At 44.9% G+C, this 20,083-nt stretch overlaps 1 protein-coding gene across 2 annotated transcripts in view; it reads left to right on the top strand.

Moving 5' to 3' along the window:
- ACSS2 (acyl-CoA synthetase short chain family member 2) overlaps window positions 1-19,662 on the top strand; it is a 50,647-nt gene extending 30,985 nt beyond the window's left edge. Inside the window, exons 3-19 of one of the 2 annotated variants that reach the window (XM_047069800.1) lie at window positions 4,112-4,203; window positions 4,407-4,510; window positions 4,755-4,827; window positions 5,109-5,184; window positions 5,339-5,453; window positions 6,225-6,263; window positions 11,249-11,386; window positions 12,811-12,981; window positions 13,291-13,424; window positions 13,620-13,752; window positions 13,834-13,890; window positions 14,086-14,166; window positions 15,545-15,653; window positions 17,230-17,298; window positions 17,636-17,812; window positions 18,560-18,634; window positions 18,778-19,662. In XM_047069800.1, coding sequence (XP_046925756.1) covers window positions 4,112-4,203; window positions 4,407-4,510; window positions 4,755-4,827; window positions 5,109-5,184; window positions 5,339-5,453; window positions 6,225-6,263; window positions 11,249-11,386; window positions 12,811-12,981; window positions 13,291-13,424; window positions 13,620-13,752; window positions 13,834-13,890; window positions 14,086-14,166; window positions 15,545-15,653; window positions 17,230-17,298; window positions 17,636-17,812; window positions 18,560-18,634; window positions 18,778-18,905 — 1,771 coding nt within the window. In that variant the 3' untranslated portion in view covers window positions 18,906-19,662. The remainder of the gene's footprint in view (window positions 1-4,111; window positions 4,204-4,406; window positions 4,511-4,754; window positions 4,828-5,108; window positions 5,185-5,338; window positions 5,454-6,224; window positions 6,264-11,248; window positions 11,387-12,810; window positions 12,982-13,290; window positions 13,425-13,619; window positions 13,753-13,833; window positions 13,891-14,085; window positions 14,167-15,544; window positions 15,654-17,229; window positions 17,299-17,635; window positions 17,813-18,559; window positions 18,635-18,777) is intronic. The other variant, XM_047069801.1, reaches the window with a different exon arrangement.
- Window positions 19,663-20,083: the final 421 nt, after the last annotated feature.

Here is a 20,083-nt window from a genome sequence, read left to right as displayed (position 1 = left end):
GAGCCAAAATCAAGAGTCGATGCTCAACTGACTGAGTCACCCAGGTGCCTCTGTTCCTGTGCACTTTCTATGTACCAGGCTCTATTCTAGGTTCTAGGGAGATAGTAATAAACAAGATGACAAGTTCTGTTACCATTGAGTTTGTATTCTAATAAAAGACACAGATAATATACAAGTAAATAAAATACATGAGATAATTTCAAATAATGGAAAGTTATATGAAGAAAACAAAACAATGATGTGATAGAATTTTGGGAAGGACAAGCTTTGTACATAAGTGTGGTACATGTACTTGCAGATGGGCCCATGTTTGAGTCCTGGGTCCCTGTATTTCTCCTTGTTTGTGCATCTCTTGTGACTACAACATTTTGTATTATTAGTATATATGATTTTATGCATGTGAGTGTACACAAACAAGCTGGTATATGGTACATATGTGGGGACATGTGTGCACGAGTGTGTGGAATGTGTTGGCATTTAGCCATAACTGGAGATGTTCTGAAGTTTCTGTGGTACTCATCAGTAGGCCAGTTAAGAAAATGGCTTTTTGCCTCTGGCATTCAGGGCTGTTTGCCAGCTTCTCTCTCTGTGTTCCTTCCCATTTTAGAGCGCTCTCTGTGCTTGGCTCCTCTCAGCCCTAGGAGGGCTAAGCCAAGGAAAGGATAGTAACTGACTCATCAAGCCAGGAGCTGGAAAGAGGCTGATAATCTGTGTAACCTCCAAGGCTTGGTTTCCCTGCTAGTCCCTGTCCTTCACACGATGAGGCAAAAAGGTCATGCCTTGAAATGAGAAAACCTGAGGATCTATTCTTGACTCTGCCAGTTATTATTGTTTGACCTTGGCCTAGCTATTACATCTCTGGGTTTTAGTTACCTCCCTCTTAGGTACTCCGTGTTGTAAGGAAAGGGAAGTAGCACAATGGCCTGCAGTATTTAGGGAGGGCTATTTCAGTCTTCTTAACCATTGCCTACAAGGCCCTATGTGATCTGACTGCTGCCTAACTGTCATTCTTACCTTTCTTCTTGTTCGCTATGCTCCAGCCATACTGGCTTCATTACTATTCTTTGACTAGGTCGAGCTTTTTACTGCCTCAGTGCCTTTCCAAATTTCAATGTTCTCTCTGCCCAGGATACTTTTCTAAAGAATTCATATAATTGACTACTTCTCATTACTCAGATCCCAGGGGGAGGCCTTCTCTGACCATCTTAAAGTAGTTGTCCTCTAATGTTTATCAATATTTAAAATGCACATATCCTTTGAATCCACAGTTTCACTTCTAGTAATTCATCCTACTGTTATATTTATTTGCAAGTGAGTAAAATGAGATTTGAATAAAGATATTTATTTATTTTATTTTTTATTAAAAAATTTTTTTAATGTTTTTATTTATTTTTGAAGGAGAGAGAGAGAGACAGAGCGTGAGCAAGGGAGGAGCAGAGAGAGAGGGAGACACAGAATCCGAAGCAGGCTCCAGGCTCTGAGCTGTCAGCACAGAGTCTGACACAGGGCTTGAACTCACGAATTGTGAGATCATGACCTGAGCTGAAGTCGGATGCTTAACCGACTGAGCCACCCAGGCTCCCCATGAATAAAGATATTTATTGAAGCATTTATTTGTTAAATAAACTATGGCACATATAAACTGGAACTTTATGCAGATGACAAAGAAAATAAAATAGCATTGTAAGTCTTGATGGAGAATATCAAGGTATATTGTTAAATTTTTAAAAAAGAAAGATAATTGATCTCTATACTTAAGATTTGTGTCATTTATTGGATGTATATTATATTCTGTAAAAAACATTATATAGAGGGGTGCCCAGGTGGCTCAGTTGGTTGAGCATCTGACTCTTGATTTGAGCTCAGGTCATGATCTGATGGTTTGTGGGTTTGAGCCCCATGTCAGGCTCTTTGCTGACAGCAGTGAGCCTGCTTGAGATTCTCTCTCTCTTCCTCTCTTTCTTCCCCAACCCCCCCTTAAAATAAATAAATAAACATTAAGAAAAAAAAAAAAAACCCATGATACAGGGGCACCTGGCTGGCTCTGTCAGTTAAGCGTCCAACTTTAGCTCAGGTCCTGAGTTCAGGCCCCATGTCGAGCTCTGTGCTGACAGCTCAGAGCTTGGAGCCTGCTTTGGATTCTGTGTCTCCCTCTCTGTCCCTCCCCTACTCATGCCCTGTCTCTCTCTCTCTCTCTTAAAGATAAATAAACATTAAAAAAAATTTAAAAATCACGATACAGAACAGTATGTATTGTATGCCATCATTTATGTAGAAAAAACAAGAATATGTAAACATAAATGCATGTATATGTGTTTCCATAACAGCCTGTCCCATGGTTAAAACAGCTCTTTCCCACCTCTTCCCACCTAAGGTGCTTTGTTGGGGACTGTGAGGTGCTTACCTCTTTTCTGAACAGCATTAAAATTCAATTTTTTAATTCAGTTTTTAAATTTCCATCTTCAGTGATATCCCAAGGACCTTATGAAAGATGCTAACAGTGTAATCTTCTAAAGTGATTATCTTGGTCATTCCACATTAGTTCAGTTGCCCTATGCCCTCCAACCTATTAGGAATGGTCCTATCTACATATTGGCTACTTCTGGAAAGTTACACAACATAGTACTAACAGTGGTTGCCAGTTGGCAGTGATTGAGGAGTAGGGGTGGATGGACACTTTTCATTTCGTATCTTTTTATGTGGTACCATTAGTATGTATGTATTATTCAAAAAATCATAAAATTGAAAACAAAAACACCAGAGGAATATTCTTATTGTTAAATCTTCACGTATAATTATGAAAGTTCATTAAGATATCTTTTTAAAAATGTATTTCTCATCAGTCACTCGTTATTATATCATTCTTTTTTTAATATTTATTTTTGAGAGAGTGTGTGCATGTGCACGTGTGTGTGAGCGGGGGAGGGGCAGAGAGAGAGGGAGACAGATTTAGAAGCAGACTCCGGGCTCTGAGCTGTCAGCACAGAGCCTGATGTGGGGCTTGAACCCATGAATGTCAAGATCATGACCTGAACCGAAGTCAGACTCTTAACCCACTGAGCCACCCAGGCACCCCATTATATCATTCTTTATATCCCTCATAATGCTTATTATCTGAAATGATCTTGGCTGTATTTGTTACTTGTATACTTTTGCACTGTCATTGGAATATAAGCTCCATGTTGTCAGGGATCTTGTTCATCAGTGCCTTATTTCTATACATGTATATAGCATATAGTATTTGTTGAATAAGCAAATGAACAAATGAAGGAATAACTGAAGGAAACCAGGCTGAGAGGAGTAGGAGGCAAGGCTGAGGAGGTAGACAGAAATCAGCTGATAGAAGGTGGTGATTCTGAAACTTTAAATATGTATCAGAATCACCAAGTGAACCTTTATACCAGCTTGTAATAAAGTGGCAGATTCTTGGACCCTGAGATTCTGATTTAGTATATCTGTGGTAGAGCTCAGGAATCTGTATTTTAATAAGTTCCCTTGGGTGCAGGTGATCTGGAGATCCCACTTTGAATAACACCAATGCAGTCTTGACACAGTGTTCAGGAGGAATCACATCTATGATACCATTTCTGCTTAATACATCCCTAGGATGGAAGAGAAGTGATCATCATCCCATTTTACCAACCTAAGTGAGGCTTGCAAATGGAAGTACATTATCCAATGATACACATCTTGTGTATAAAGTATATTTTAATTTTTTTTAAGTTTATTTATTTTGGGAGAGAGAGAGCAAGCGAGAGCCAGCAAGTGCACAAGCAGGGGAAGGGCAGAGAGAGAGAAGGAGAGGAAGAGAATCCCAAGCAGGCTCTGTGCTGTCAGTATGGAGCCTGATGCAGGGCTTGAACTCACGAACTGAGAGATCCTGACCTGAGCCGAGACCAAGAGTCAGATGTTTAACTGACTGAGCCACCCAGGTGCCCCTAAAATGCTAAAGTATCTGACCAGTCAGAATAAGGTGTGATGGCAGATAGCTCACCCTCACAGGACATTCACAAGGAGCCTTGGTGTTACCAAATGGATATATGACTGCTCCTGTTTTTTGTTTGAATATATATATTTTCCCTAATGACTGATTCTTTCTGATGTATCTCAGGGAGGGCAATGAACCAGAGGAGACCACCCAGATCACGTATCGTGAGCTTCTGATCCAAGTGTGTCGATTCAGCAATGTTCTCCAAAAACAGGGTGAGTGCAGGGGTATGAGAAGGGGACTGGAGGGGACTGCCTAGAGATATCTGAGGACTTAGGGGAAGTAGACAAGGAATGGAAGGAATGTGGTACTAGGAGAACAGAAAAGGTCAGCTGTGCAGTGAGCAGTAGCTGAATGAGAAGGAGCAAGTAGCAACAGGAAGGGTACATGGTGCATGATCTGTGTCTTTTATTTGCAGGTATTCGGAAGGGCAACCGGGTGGCCATCTACATGCCCATGATACCAGAGCTCGTGGTGGCCATGCTGGCGTGTGCCCGCCTTGGGGCTCTGCACTCCATTGTGGTAGGAATTTGGGCTGGAAAAAGGGACCTAGTGGGGGATGGGGCTCTGGGGAGTTAGGGTGGGCCTGGATGATGAAGGAGCTTAAGAACCAAACTAAGGAGTTTAGAATGTTTGTTCCATATCAGTTACCTAGTTTCTTCTAGGACCGTGGCTTAGAAACCCTGAAGGTTTTAAAAGTGTCTCTTTTCCTTGTTTACTCAGTTTCTAGGTCCTCCTCTCCCTTAGTCTTCCTTCTTTTCCCTAGTTTGCAGGCTTCTCTGCAGAGTCTCTATGTGAACGGATCCTGGATTCCAGTTGCAGCCTTCTTATCACTACAGGTGACTAATTCTCTCACCCCTTTTCCAGAACCTCCACACCTGAAGTTTTGGTCTCTAATTAGCTAGTTGGTATTTGTGACTGCTCAGCATAGAGGGTAGGCACTGCCTACCCTTACCTCCCGATTCCACCTCACATGACTCTCTCAGCTCAAATCAATTGGAAGAGCCAGAATCAAGAGGCCTACCTCAGGAAGGGCTCCATGAACATTGTGCTCACTAGGGATAAGGGGCTAGGAGTGTGGTGCCTTTCTAAGTCCTGGAATGTCTATTGCTCCCCAAAGATGCCTTCTACAGGGGGGAAAAGCTTGTGAACCTGAAGGAACTGGCTGACGAGGCCCTGGAGAAGTGTCGGGAGAAGTAAGTGTATTTGGTTGGCTACTGCTCTTGGTCAGCTGGGCCTTTCGCCAGTACCAGACTCCCTTTGTCCCTTCTATCCTAGATGGACATGGGTGGGTCCTGCCAAATTCTCTTTTGAGCAAGGCAGCCTACTACTTCAGGTTTTTCCTTCTAGGGGCTTCCCTGTGAGATGCTGCATTGTGGTCAAGCACCTGGGGCGGGCAGAGCTGGGCACAGGTGACTCTCCCAGCCAGTCTCCCCCCATTAAGAGGCCATGCCCGGATGTGCAGGTGAGTCTGGTACTGCTCTGCTCTCATCTAGGCTCAAATTGGCTCCCTCTTCCTGTCCAGGAAGTTCTTAATGTCCTTTGCTTCCTCATCACAATGCTGAGAGGATCTGGGAACAGTCCTAGGAATGCCTCCTCCTCTGGGGGATTTTGACCTTGAATGTCAGTAGGGAGTCTCTCCTACTGTGGGAACTTAGCAGGAGAGATTATAAGGGAGACTCTATGCTGGTTGGGGTATCCTGGTGGGTATAAGGGACCTTCAGGGCTTGGGTTTAGGTTAAAAATGGGCTTAGTCAACCATAATTTAAAAAAAAAAAAGAAAGAAATGGGCTATTTGGGTAACCGTATACTGGACTATGTCTTGGAATGGGCTACCTATGTGGTCCCACGATGGAAGGACCAGAATTTGGCCCTCAAGATATGGCCCTTGTTAGCTTTGGATCCAGCACTTTTAGTGGAAATGATGGAAAAGTCCAAAGGTCTAAGGGCATGAAGGATGAAAGCTCCAGGGTCCAGAAGGACAAAGCATTCCTGAGATTCTGTGACTTGAGGGGCCTTGCATGGTCATAGGGCTATAGTCCACTCTGGGGAGATTGGAGACCCCATTCAGCATTAGGGATTATGAGTGTATAGATGCTGGGAACAAGATCAGGAAAATATAGGTTGGGGAGCCTAAAGGAAAGGAGGCAGTAAAGGCTTGGAACACATTGACCCTTCCCTCCCACTTCCCTATACACAGACCCTGCTCACCACCCTTTCCATGGGCTCTTAACAGGGTAAGCTGAAAGAGAAACCCAAACGCATCTGGCCCCAGGTATCCACCTCTGCACTGCCTTGGGTACTGCTTCTCTGCGTGTTTGTCTGTGTTCCCATCTGCTCTTTGCCTGTTTTCCCCATGGAGGTGGCTGCCAGTCCTAACCCCTTCCTGTCTGCCCCCTGGGGTCCTTTGCCATCTAAGTCACTCTGAAGAGTCATGAAACAAAATGCCTGTTGCTACCTCTCTGAACTGGCATAGAGCATGAATCTCAGAAAGGTAGCAACAGGCATCCCATTTCACTCCTGTTGCTTAGGACCTCTGTGGGAGAGATAACCAAGTAACTTGTCAGAAAGTTTTTACTATATACTTAGCTGGGGCAGAGCCCTGGGAGATAGGAGGAGAGCAAGTAGAGGAGGCACAGAACTTGACCTTAGGAATTCACCATCAAGTTGGGGATGAAAACCTCAGTTTTATATAGGACAACAGGGAAGAAAATTCCTAAATACCTTTATATAGTACTTTAGGATTTATAAACTGCACATAAACTCTCTGATATAATTAAGTGCTAGATTGACTAAAAATTACATTGTAGGCGATTCTGAGAAGGGAGATTCCTAAATGGGGGCTCAAAGCAGATTAGAATAGAGGGGAGACTAGACTTAGAGTCCAGAGACCAATTTAAAAAAAAAAATTTTTTTTTAATGTTTTTATTTATTTTTGAAGGAGAGAGAGAGACAGAGCATGAGCAGGGAAGGAGCAGAGAGAGAAGGAAACACAGAATTTGAAGCAGGCTCCAGTCTCTAAGCTGTCAGCAGAGCCCAGTGCGGGGCTCGAACCCACAAACTGTGAGATCATGACCTGAGCTGAAGCCGGACGCTCAACCAACTGAGCCACCCAGGCGCCCCTAGAGACCAATTTTTTTTTTTTTTAATTTTTTTTTTTCAACGTTTTTTATTTATTTTTGGGACAGAGAGAGACAGAGCATGAACGGGGGAGGGGCAGAGAGAGAGGGAGACACAGAATCGGAAACAGGCTCCAGGCTCCGAGCCATCAGCCCAGAGCCTGACGCAGGGCTCGAACTCGCGGACTGCGAGATCGTGACCTGGCTGAAGTCGGATGCTTAACCGACTGCGCCACCCAGGCGCCCCGAGACCAATTTTTTAAAAATAAAGTTTATTTATTTATTTTGAGAGAGAGTAAGAAAGTGCAAGTGGGGGAGGCGTAGAGAGAGAGGAAGAGGGAAGGAGAGAAATCCAAGCGTACTCTACACTGACAGTGTAGAGCCTGATGTGCGGCTTAAACCCATGAACCATTAGGTCATGACCTGAGCTGAAGTCCAATGCTTAACCGACTGAGCCACACAGGCGGCCCCAGAGACTGATTTTTAGCTGTATGACCTTGAATAAGTTGCTTCTCCTCTCTGGGTTTCAGTTCCCTTATCAATAATGGAGAGATGATAATACATGCTTGAAAGGAAATCACTTCCTCTATTAAAACAAAACATAAAATTCATTATTCCTCTGAATTTTACCTTCCTTATAGGGTCTCTTACTCTAAGTCTTCTATTATTAACCCCTTTGGCTAAGGGTAAATATAATCTTTTTTTCTCTGTTCTCATAGCATGGTGGAGACAGATCTGATTCCCAGGGTATATTACTTTCCTTTTAAAAGTCAGGCAGAGACCTAAGACATTTGTCTTGAAAGAGGGTAACAAACTCAGTGGTTAGAGTATAGACTCTGGAGCCACACTACTTGGGTTCAAATCCTAGTGCTGTCACTTGCTACTGTGGAAACTTGGACAAAGTACTTAAGCTCTCTTGCCTCGGTTTCCCCATCTGTTGAATAATGATAATAATTGTTCCTACCTGATAGGGTTTTGTCAGTATATATAACGTTTTTGACACATAGTAACTATAAATGTTAGTTTTTATTGCTTTTTTTTTAATGTTTATTTATTTTTGAGAGAGAGAGTGTATGAACAGAGGAGGGGCAGAGAGAGAGGGAGACACAGAATCTGAAGCAGCCTCCAGGTTCTGAGCTGTCCACACAGAGCCCGACGTGGGGCTTGAACCCACAGACTGTGAGATCATAAACCTGAGCCAAAATCGGCCACTTAACCGGCTGGGCCACCCAGGCACCCCGTAGCTTTTATTGCTTTTAACTTAGCAGACAGCCTGGCATTTCTAAAAGGGAAACCAGAAAAGAAATAAGCTCCTATAATTCTTAATACCAGAGACCTTTAGGCCACAGGCTCTGAACTTTTGGTTCTTGGAAGTGAAAATAGTCAATTACCCAAAACCAAAGACCATAAGAGTAGGCTTACGAAGTCCAGGTTTATTGGTCTGATAATAGCAGTCAAAGCTGCAGAAATCTCGGGAGAGCTCTATACCCCATCATCCTTAAGCATTTTTCAAGGGAGCACTTGGCACAATTTGGAGGTACTCTTCTCAGTTATGTCACCTATGAGCTTCCTCACGTTCCTCTCTCATACCTGGCAGTTGCCTTCCCTGAGGCTATCCTGGTCCAAGGACAAAGGCCAACTCCATTCTTACTTCAGAAAATTGAGATCTTTTCCTGGTTCAAAGCTCTGGGCCCTCATAGGCACACACCCAATTCACAACCAACGAGTTTGCACCACTAATTGAGCTCACCCTGCTTCCTGGTGCTGTTTATCGGTTCCACACCTGGAATACTGGCCCTTTTCACCCACATACCCACAAAGGAAACCATTTTGCAAGATTACAAGAATCTCCTCATTGCCACAGTGTAACTCTGCTTTGCCCTTACATGTACCTAGTGCCTTTTCTATGACAATTCACACCAGTACTGTAGACAAGTACCATTTGCCCAAAGCAATACTGACACTCTTCTGCTTAAATACATTAATGCCCTCATCTCAAGTAGATCATTTGGCAGAAACAAAGTGCCCATGTGATAATGTATGTGTAGGCCCCTGTGGCTATTCCATTAAAAAATAAGGTGTGTTTTAGTGTTTTCTAGCTTGTGGGCAGTGTCTTTCTCTTCTTTCTTTTTCTTCTTCTTCTCCTTCTTCTTCTCCTTCTTCTTCTTCTTTTTAATGGTGCCTTATTCAGCCTGGGCTTGTCATTCTTGTGATGTTTATGTGCCAGAAACTTCAAATTCTCTAAAGTAAGGGGCAGATTGTACAGAAAGAGATGAGTGGCTGGAGAATCATTTTATAATTTATCAAGGTATGTGTTTAACACTTGGGGGTTTTTAAACCAAATATGTACGCAGTAAATTAGCATATAGCTATACATTGGGAATAGGGAGTAGGGTGTTTCTCTTACATGATCATGTCTACCTGCAAGCCAGGGCCATTGAACATACAAGAAGCTAATTAATATGAAAGGACTTTGTGATAGCTAAAGCAAACCCAAAACAGTTCCCATTATCACACCCTTAAATTTATGTCCTAGAGGAGTTCAGTGGAACTGAACTAACTTCTATCCTTCCTGACATTCATCAGTCTTTCCCACTCCAAAGGACAATTCAAGGTTTGATGTTTACCAGATAATGCCTTTTTCTTTTGATGTTCTCCAAATCCTGTGAGACCGTTAGGGAAAGAAGAATTATCCTCATTTTATTTATTTAAAAAAATTTTTTTTAAATGTTTATTTTTGAGAGAGAGCCAGCAAGGGGCAGAGAGAGAAGAGGACACAGAATCCGAAACAGGCTCCAGGCTCTGAGCTGTCATGTCAGCACAGAGCCCAATGCGGTGCTTGAACCCACAAACCATGAGATCATGACCTGAGCTGAACTCGGATGCTTAACCGACTAAGCCACCCGGGTGCCCAGAACTGTCCTCATTTTAAAATGAACCGACTTTAGGTAAAGTGACTTGCCCAAGGTCATATGTAGTTAGGAAGTGGCAGAACCAGGATTGAGATCCAGTGTAATATTTGGACAAGTTCAGGGAATCTCAACTTCCCTTAGCACAGGGTAGACTCAGAAAGGTGGCTGTTTAGAGAGCTGATATAACTAGGAAAGTAAAATAGTTTCAAGGAGAGGCTAGAAAAATTTCAGGATAACAGATTCAGAAGTAGTTATCAAAGACACTCCAGTAGAGGGGGACACCCCTCTCCTGGGAGAAGTCCATGTTGGTCCTTTTCCACGTAAAACGTAAAGCAGGTTTTGTGCTGAATGGAACCTCAAACAAATATGTCTGTGGGAAACCCATTGGTACCAGTGGTGTAAAGGCAGGGGTGGAGCTAGGGTACAAACCTGCAGATGTGGATAAGGTCTAGACATTCAGGAAAAGGCGCTTGGACCAAAAGCTGTTGACTTTTTTCAATACTAACAGGGCCAGGTGCCCGCTTCACCTGCAGGCTCTGACTAATTTTGCATTTCTGAATTGGGTGGTGTCTGCATCCCTGCTGATAAGCCACTAGTCCCATAAGTACATATGTTTGTATGTAGGCCTGTGTGTGTATATTCATTCATCCAAAAAAAAAAAATGTAGAGTATGTATTGAGTGCCAGGCATTTTGCTCACTGTTGGGGAGAAAGAAAGAGAGAGAGAGAGAGAGAGAGAGAGAGAGAAGCCAAACATGCCACTGCACTCATAGAGTTCATTATTTGGTTGGGAAGACAGTAATCAAGCAAATAACTAAATAAAATAACTGGAAATATGTACTGTATAGGAAGGAAACATGGTGTTGTGATCAAGAAAAATAACCAAGGTGCGGATGGGGTTGGGAATCTACCAGATACTGTTTAGGGAAAACCCTTCCATGAAGGTGACATTTAAGCTACGAACTGAAGGATGAGAAGGGACCAACCAAGGTGCCCTCCTCAACCTGATACCACATAAGAGGAGCTCTGGAGTAGGGTGTTAGGAGTACCCAAGAAGCCTGCTGTTCTGCTCCTGTTCTCTGTTGCATTCCACCCTCACAGTTTCCTCCCTCCCAGCACCCCCACCTGGGGTTACTACCCCAATCCCAGGTGCCAGGTAGGTGGGTCTCTACTCCTGTCTTGAGCTGTTACAGTTCTTCCCTGCCCATTCCTGTCTTCCTACCCCTGCAGATCTCCTGGAACCAAGGGATTGACTTGTGGTGGCATGAACTCATGCAAGAGGCAGAGGATGAGTGTGAGCCTGAGTGGTGTGATGCTGAGGACCCACTCTTCATCCTGTACACCAGTGGCTCCACAGGCAAACCCAAGGCAAGTATGTGCGTGTGTGCATGCGTGCGTACGTGTGTGTGTGTGTGTGTGTGTGTACTGTGTAGTGGTGAGAAATGAGTTTCTGAGGAAGAATGATGATACAGATTTTACTCTCTAATCCTGAGTTTGGGAACTGTCACATTACCTTTTCTAAATCAAATTAAGACATAAATCCTCGGGGAGACTGGGTGCCACAGTCAGTTGAGCATCTAAATTTTTTAAAAAAAATTTTAATGCTTTATTTATTTTTGAGAGAGAGACAGAGTGTGAGCAGGGAAGGGGCCACGAGAGAGGGAGACACAGACTCTGAAGATGGCTCCAGGTTCTGAGCTGCCCACACAGAGTCCGATGTAGGGATTGAATCATGAACCGCGAGAGCACGACCTGAGCCAAGTCTGGCGCTTAACCAACTGAGCCACCCAGGCGCCTGAAGCATCCAACTCTTGATTTTGCCTCAGGTCATGATCCTGGGGTTGTGGGATTGAGCCCTATATCAGACTCTGTGCTGAACATGAGACTACTTAAAATTCTCTCTCTCTTTCTCTCCCTCTGCCCCTCTCCCCTACTTGCATTCTATTTAAAAAAAAAAAAGAATTTGAAAAAGACATAAATCCTCAATCATTAAATGTTGATGCCCAGGGTGAGATAGTTTAGGTGGGGGCTTTCATGAGTGCCCAGAAAAGGAGAAAAGGATCAGTTCATGTATCTGACTGTTCCTTGTCTGTGCCCTGTGGTTTGATTGAAGGAGAGCTGTGCTGTGAACTCAAGGCCAATGGAGATTGGCCACAGGGATTCTTACTGGACTCCTAGACTATGTCTCTTAGAGTTCAGTTCCTTCCACAAGTCACACTGTTAACATCTAGTCCTTCCCAGGGCACAGTGTGTGAGCCAGAAACAAAACTGATTTTTCCATCAACTTAAAAGATTTATCATCCTACCTTCCACTCACCTCATCCCTAAATTCTTCTCTCTATATGCTTGAATATCTCTTAGTGGGGCTTTAGAAGCACAGTTTTGGCCTCTTTTTCCTAAGGATGGGGTACTGGTAGAGGAAGCAAAGAAGATTATCTTCTTTTCCCACTCTCACTCTGTCAATGTGTAATTGACTGTGTGTGCATAAATATAAAACAGAGACACTGTTAGATGTGAGTGTTCTAGAAGTGCTCATGTGTGTGAAAGTGGTGGCTCAGAAATACCATTTTAGGGTATGGATATGAATGACAGGCTGACTATGCATGTGTATGGGTGTGAGATGGGAACATGGAGAAAAAGGGATAGAAGAGAGATGGATGCTATGAAAGGGGTGCTGGCAGGGCTAGAATCCCTGAGGAGGATCTTCCTCTAGCTTTGTCCAGCCTATGTATGTTTGGTGGTCTGTGGGGGTGAGCCCAAGGCCCCAACCTGAGGCCCTATTCTTCCTCCAGGGTGTAGTACACACTATTGGGGGCTACATGCTCTATGTGGCCACAACCTTCAAGTATGTGTTTGACTTCCACGCAGAGGATGTGTTCTGGTGCACAGCAGACATCGGCTGGATCACCGGCCATTCCTACGTCACCTATGGGCCATTGGCCAATGGTGCCACCAGTGTTTTGGTGAGAAGGGAGCTGGGACTCAAGGATACTTGGCTTACTTAGGGGATGGACAAGATGGTCATAGATGACAAACTCCCAAGGCCACTTGGTTTATGGACAGGGGTACTTATACAATGACCTGTTTCCTGGAGAAAGGGGAGTTCTGAGGGGGTTATATATACTGACTGGGAAGTTCTCTTGGTTTATCTGGTAAGGGAGTGAAGACATGGGTTTGTTAGAAGGGGCAAAATACTGAGCCTGAGGGTATGGTAGGGGAACTGAGGGACTGTTGGGAAGGGACTGGGAATGACCAGCCTTCACTGGGGTTAGTTTGAGGGGATTCCCACATACCCGGATGTGAGCCGCCTGTGGAGCATCGTGGATAAGTACAAGGTGACCAAGTTCTATACAGCACCTACGGCCATCCGCCTGCTCATGAAGTTTGGAGATGAGCCTGTCACCAGGTGAGACCCCCCCTTCCTGGCTGCTGCCCCATGAGTGTTCCTCAGAGCTAGGTGCTGACCTTTGTGTAGTCTTTTCCATTCCATTGTTCCAACTCCTTGGCCTAGAATAGGGGAGGGGGCAGAAGAGCCTAGGCATGTTTTCCTGGTTCCCAATGGTACTCAGAGCCTTCCTCTTTCTCCACTCCCCTGCCCAAGGCATAGCCGGGCATCCTTACAGGTGCTAGGCACAGTGGGTGAACCCATTAACCCTGAGGCCTGGCTGTGGTACCACCGGGTGGTTGGTGCCCAGCGCTGTTCCATCGTGGACACCTTCTGGCAGACAGAGACAGTGAGTAAAGGATTCAGAAGGCTGGGGCTCAGGGACAGTGTGGGAAAACTGACTCAAACTCCTGATGTCTGACTTCCACAGGGTGGCCATATGCTGACCCCCCTCCCTGGTGCCACACCAATGAAGCCTGGTTCTGCTGTGAGTGTGGCTTCCTTGCCTAGTCCTAGGCTAAGCAGGAATAGAATCTCGGGACATTTGGCCTAGGCAGAGGGTGGGGAACTAGATTGATATGTGTGAGGAATCTGGGGCTCTGGGGATCCTTGGGAGAGGTAGAGAATTGAGTCAGAGTTGCCACATTCCTGTTCTTGAGTCCTGTCTCCTGCTTGCTTCTAGACCTTCCCGTTCTTTGGTGTAGCTCCTGCAATCTTGAATGAGTCTGGGGAAGAGTTGGAAGGTGAAGCTGAAGGTTACCTGGTAAGGCCCTAACCCTTGGATGTCTTTTAGGAGTTGGGGGGAAAGAGTACTGCAACGAATGTTGTACTTTGCTTCAGAGTTTAGAACCTAATCTCTGTTGGTGGGTGCTTGTGGGTAAAGCTCCATGATTGAGAGTTTATCCTCTGCAGAGAGACCCTGGAGGAAATCCTTCTGGATACTTTGCCTGCCTCTCTGCCTTTTGGCCCACTTTGGCTCTTGAGGCCTCTGCTCAAAGATTCCTGATGATGCCTTTTTGGGTCCAGAAAACTTAGGCCCAACTCTTCCTTTGACAAATATTCTAGTGTGAAAGGAGTCTTTAAAACAGTGGAAAATCATATAGGCTCCAGAGTCAACCTGCTTGGGTTCAAATCCTGGCTCTGCCCCTTCTGGGACCTCAGATAGGTGGCCTAGTACCTCTGAACCTTAAATTTCCTCATCTGTAATATAGGGTTATGTAGTACCCTTGTCTCCTAAAGTTGCTGGATTGGTTAGATAACCCATGTGAAGGATTTAGCACAGAATCTAAGTTAGTGTTTAACAAATGTTAGATGTTGTGATTTTTGTATTAGTACTTGTAGGAAGATAACCTACCCCGCCCCCCTTCCATCCTACTTTACTAAGAGCAAGTTAGTTACAAGGGCAGGACATAAATCCAGACCTTTTGACTCTTAGCCTGGAAATTTCATGTATCTCATCAGTCTACTGCAACAGGATATTATTAATTGGGGCAATAATTATTTATTCATTTTTATGTGACTATCTTCACTTATATCAAACTGGACCTGATTTCCTGAGGAGACTCAAATTTACTAAATGCTTATCACTAGTAGAACATTGTACTAGACAGGGGTGCCTGGATGGCTCAGTCGGTTAAGTCCAACTTCAGCTCAGGTCATGATCTCACAGTTTGTGAGTTCAAGCCCCGCATCGGGCTCTGTGCTGGCAGCTCGGAGCCTGGAGCCTGCTTTGGAATTTGACTCCCTCTTTGTCTGCCCCTCTCCTGCTCACACTATGTCTCTCAAAAAATAAAAATGTTAAAAAAAATTTTTTTTAATAAAAAAAACATTGTACTAGACAGCTTCCACATATCATTAATTCAATCCTCCCAACAACTTTGGGAGGTTGAGATTATTTTCTCTGATTTACAGAAGAGGATCCTGAAGCTTAGAGAGGTAAAGTTACTAACCTGAGGTCACACAGTTAGTAAATGGTAGATCTGGGATTCTAAACCTGGATTGTCTATCTCTGAAGCCTGTACTTTGTTCTACTTCTCAGAAAGGGCATTCAAGCCATTTCTTCTCAGGTTTGGCAAGACTGTGATTGTCTTCCAGTGAGGCAGTGTAGCAGATGTGACCACTGTGCCTTTCTCACTCCCTAGGTGTTCAAGCAGCCCTGGCCAGGAATCATGCGCACAGTCTATGGGAACCATGAACGCTTTGAGGCCACCTACTTTAAGAAGTTCCCTGGGTACTATGTGACAGGAGATGGTGAGCCTTAGCTATCCCTTTCCCACACCTCCCACCAAGACATGTATCTTCCCCTTCCTTTTTCAGGAAGAGTTGGTTAGGGGTGAAGAGTAACAGAGAGAGGAACGTATTCTATGTGTCAGTGCCTAATATCCAGGCAGAGCTATACGGAAGACTGTAACAGCAGGTATGAGTGTTGTATGGAAAGTCTCAGCATGGAACAATATGATTTGATATATGAGGAAAGAGGTTCTTGTTTCCATTGTTCCTGTGCTAAAAGAGATGGGGCATGCAGCAGTATGTATTATTATGTCATGTGCATCCTCATGTCTAGAGCCTGTGTTTGGCCATGACTCTATCCACCAATCCATTCATCCATAACGATTTATTACCTACTATGTCTAGGCACTGATCTAAGCACAGGGGATATTACCATGAATAAGGTAGATAAGGCCTCTGTTCACACAGGGCTTATATTCTGGCAAAGGGAGATAGACAATAAATACAGCAAACAAGTAAATAAGCTTATCTTAGTGACAAGTGCTATGAAGAAAAATAAACAGTGTTACAGGATAAAGGATGTCTGCAGGAATGGCCACCATACATGGGCTGGTGAGAGAAGTCTTCGTGGAAGTGATATTTGACCAGAGACCTGTAGAGTGAGAAGGCAGCCAGGCATGGGAAAATTTTGGAGTAAGAGTGAGTGTTCTGTGCAGAGACATAAGCTTGAAATGTCTGAGGAGCAGACCAAAACCTGTGTGGCTGAAGTATAGTGAGCAAAGGGAAGGGAAGAATATTACATGAAGTTGGAGAGGTAGATAATGTAGGACCTTGTGGGTCATGGTGAAGACTTTGGATTTTATCCAAAATCCAAATGTGTACAATGGGGGAGACCTTTATGGGTTGTTAAGCAGACAAGTGACAAGAACTGGTTTATTGTTTAGAAAATAACTGATTTATGGAGAACAGACTTTAGGTGAGTATATTAGTTATCTGTTGCCATGGAACAAATTACCTCCAAACTTGGCGGCTTAAAATGACAGATATCTCACAATTTCTGAGGATCAGGAATTTGTTAGTGGCTTTGTCAGAAATTCTCATTGAGAGTCTCTCATGGGTTGCAGTGAAGCTGTTGGTTGGGGCTGCAGTCATTTGAAGGTTTAATTGAGCCTGGAGGACCTATTGCCAAGCTCACTCATGTGGCTGTTGGCAGCAGCCCTCAGTTCCTCACCTCTCCACAGGGCTACTCATGACATGGCAGCTGACTTCCCCCAGAGCATAAATCTGAGAGAATGCCACCAACATAGAAGCCACGGCGTCTTCTATAATCTAATGTCAGAAACGACATCCCATTACTTCTGCCAGATTCTGTTGATCATGCAGACTAACCCAAGTACAATGAGGAAGAGGACTACACAGAAGTCTGAATATCATCAGAAAGTGGAAATCAGTGTGGCTATCTTGGAGGCTGGCTACCATGGTATAGAAGCAGGAAGATTGTTAGGAGACTACTGCAGTGGGTGTAGCAGTTTGATAATATGGATCGTGTACCCTACTGTGAGGTATTTATCATGTTGTGTATTTCTTCTCTTTCCAGGCTGCCGACGGGACCGGGATGGCTATTATTGGATCACTGGAAGGATTGATGACATGCTGAATGTATCTGGTAAGGGCCAGGGACTGTTTTCCCTTCTTATTAGCACTACTTCCCCAGCAAGTCCCAGCTAAAGCCTTCCAAGAGAACCAGGATGTCCTTGGCCAAACCATACTTACAGTGCAGCATTCAGTTTTGGGTAGAGGTTTTGGAGGAAGAGTTATAAACACTGGAATGTGCTTAGAGGAGGGGAACCAGGATGGTGGGACAACCAAAGCAGATCATGTGAGGAATGAATGAAGGGGCTTCCCCATTTGACCAGACCAGGACAGCCCTCTAGGCACAGATGGAACAGGGGCTGGGGTAGAGCATGGGATCTCTCTCATGGCACTTTCTTTCCCTTGACAAGGACATCTGCTGAGCACAGCAGAGGTGGAGTCAGCACTTGTGGAACATGAGGCTATTGCAGAGGCAGCTGTGGTCGGCCATCCTCATCCTGTGAAGGGCGAATGCCTCTACTGCTTTGTCACCCTGTGTGATGGCTACACCTTCAGCCCCACCCTCATCGAGGAACTCAAGAAGCAGAGTGAGAAGCCTCCCTAAGCAGGGACTGTAGGGACTGTCCTGATGGCCAAGTTACCACAGCAAGTTGTTGGGAAGAGGCTAGAGCAAGCTGCCCCCCAAACTATAAACCAGATCCTAGGGGGTCTTCGGGGCTGATTGCCACCTTCCCGTTCAGTCTCCTCTAGTCTCTCCACTAGGATAATAATGGCTGACATTTATAGAATTCTCTTTGCCACCACTGGGCTAAGTGCTTTAAATGCATTAATCCATTTTATACCTATAATCACCACTGTGAAATAGATCCTATTGTTACCTCATCCTAAAGATGAAGAAATTGGAGCTCAGAGAAGTTAAATCACTTGCCCAAGGCCACACTGCTAATAAAGTGGGATTTAAACTCTAGAAGGTGGATTCTTAGAGTTGGAGTTCCATGAAGGAAGACTGATACGAAATGAGATAGTAGAAGTGTGTTGAAAAGAGAGAAAGACCAGGGTGCCTGGGTGGCTTAGCCAGTTAAGTGTGTGACTCTTGATCTCAGCTTAGGTCTTGATCTCAAGGTTGTGAGTTCAGGCCCCATGTTGGTCGGGCCCTGCACTGGGCCCCACACTGGGCATGGAGCCTACTTAAAAAAAAGAGAGAGAAAGGCAGTGACTCTAAGAATGATTCTGTGGGCAGAGCCTTGAAGAGAAAATAGGTGGGGAACAAAGCCATGGTTTTGGGAGCCTGGCTAATGATACTGAAGAAATGCTTAATGATTTGTTGGTTACAGTTAGAGAAAAAATTGGCCCCATTGCCACACCGGATTATATCCAGAATGCACCTGGCTTGCCTAAAACCCGCTCAGGTATGTTCAAAGGCCTCAAGTGATTGGGTTTGGGATTGGCCAAGGCCTAGTGGTGGCAGAATGTGTGTGGATGGAAGCCATTTTGGCAGGGCTGGAGTGGGTCAGTGCTATCACCACATAACCAGAAGGCTGTGGTCCCCTAGGGAAAATTATGAGGCGGGTGCTTCGGAAGATTGCTCAGAATGACCACGACCTGGGGGACACGTCTACTGTGGCTGACCCAACTGTCATCTGCCAGCTCTTCAACCACCGCTGCCTGACCATCCAGTAAACAAGACCCTGCCCTTCACCCAGGCTTGCCCCTGCTTGGCTTTGCAAAGTTTTCCCATCCTCCCTGCCCCCATCCAGGAGTGCTGAGGGCCAGTGCAGACCCACACCACCTCTCTTGACCAGCTGTCTGGGACTGAGGACCAGCTTTGCCCCTGTGTGGAGGCAACTTCCTGTGGTTGCCAGATAGATAGGACATGGCCCAGGTTAGCGTCAGCTTGCTGAGCCCCTAGACTTTAAGAGCCCTTGGAGCCCAGAACAGGACCTGAAGGTCATGTCCCTTGCTCAAGTTAAGAATGTAGAGGGCAAGTGAGGGCCTAGACTGAAGCAGGTAAGCAGCTCTGTAATCCTGTCAGCTCTCTCAGGAAGCACCACTACTTATCTTGGGTATGCATTTTCCCTTAGAAATGCCTGTTTGTGAGTCCCAGAACAATTGATTATTATTTTTTTAAATACTTTGCTGGTTCTGTTCTGGATCTGAATTCCCTTTTGTGCCAGATGGCAGTGCTTTTCTGCCCATTTGCTTCAGGGGCTGTGCAGGCAGGCTCAGTTTCCAGAGGGTTTTCAGATTATCTGCTGCTTTGCTGGAGTAAATGTGTTTTGTTCTTAGGGCCAGAAGAGCTTATCTTCCTTGTCCTCTGTTCCCATCCTTCCATGAACAGTCCTTCCCATAAGAGACACTCTCAGATGAAATTCTTCTTGCTCCAGTCATTCTCAGGCCCTATGGTTATAGGAATAAAGTCTGTGACCTTAAGAAGGCAGTGACTTGTTCTCTTAGGTGTCTTACAGACTGTGTACTTGCTAGCTGTTCTGATTTGTGTGGGGGATGGGAAAGGGAGTGGTTTTCCTCAGGCATACCCCAATATCCTATTTCCAGAACTTTTGGTTTGGGCAGATCTAGGCAGGGCTTCATTTATAGGCCCTTTGGCAAGCTCCTGAATTAAGCAGGAAAGCAACTAAAGCCAGTTCACACCTGTGATGTCCCATCATGGCTGCATTATTTCCTGAGCTCCTGCCAAGGAACCCTCTTCTCCGTATGATCCTACGGGAGCATTACTGAGTGACTAAGGATTGGAACTTCAAGGTTCTATTCTAGGGTCTGGGGCTAGGGAGATTGATTATAGCCAAGTCATTTCCCCTGTTCTAATCCACTTTAAGTGTGCTGACCCAGATTATAGCTCC

The sequence above is a fragment of the Lynx rufus genome, unplaced genomic scaffold, assembly GCF_022079265.1.
Source record: "Lynx rufus isolate CCGP_SWC_20201006 ecotype Redwood Valley unplaced genomic scaffold, mLynRuf1.p SCAF_8, whole genome shotgun sequence".
NCBI lineage: Eukaryota > Metazoa > Chordata > Mammalia > Carnivora > Felidae > Lynx > Lynx rufus.
The sequence above is the reverse complement of the archived record's forward strand: the minus strand, read 5'-3'. Positions and strand labels throughout refer to the sequence as shown.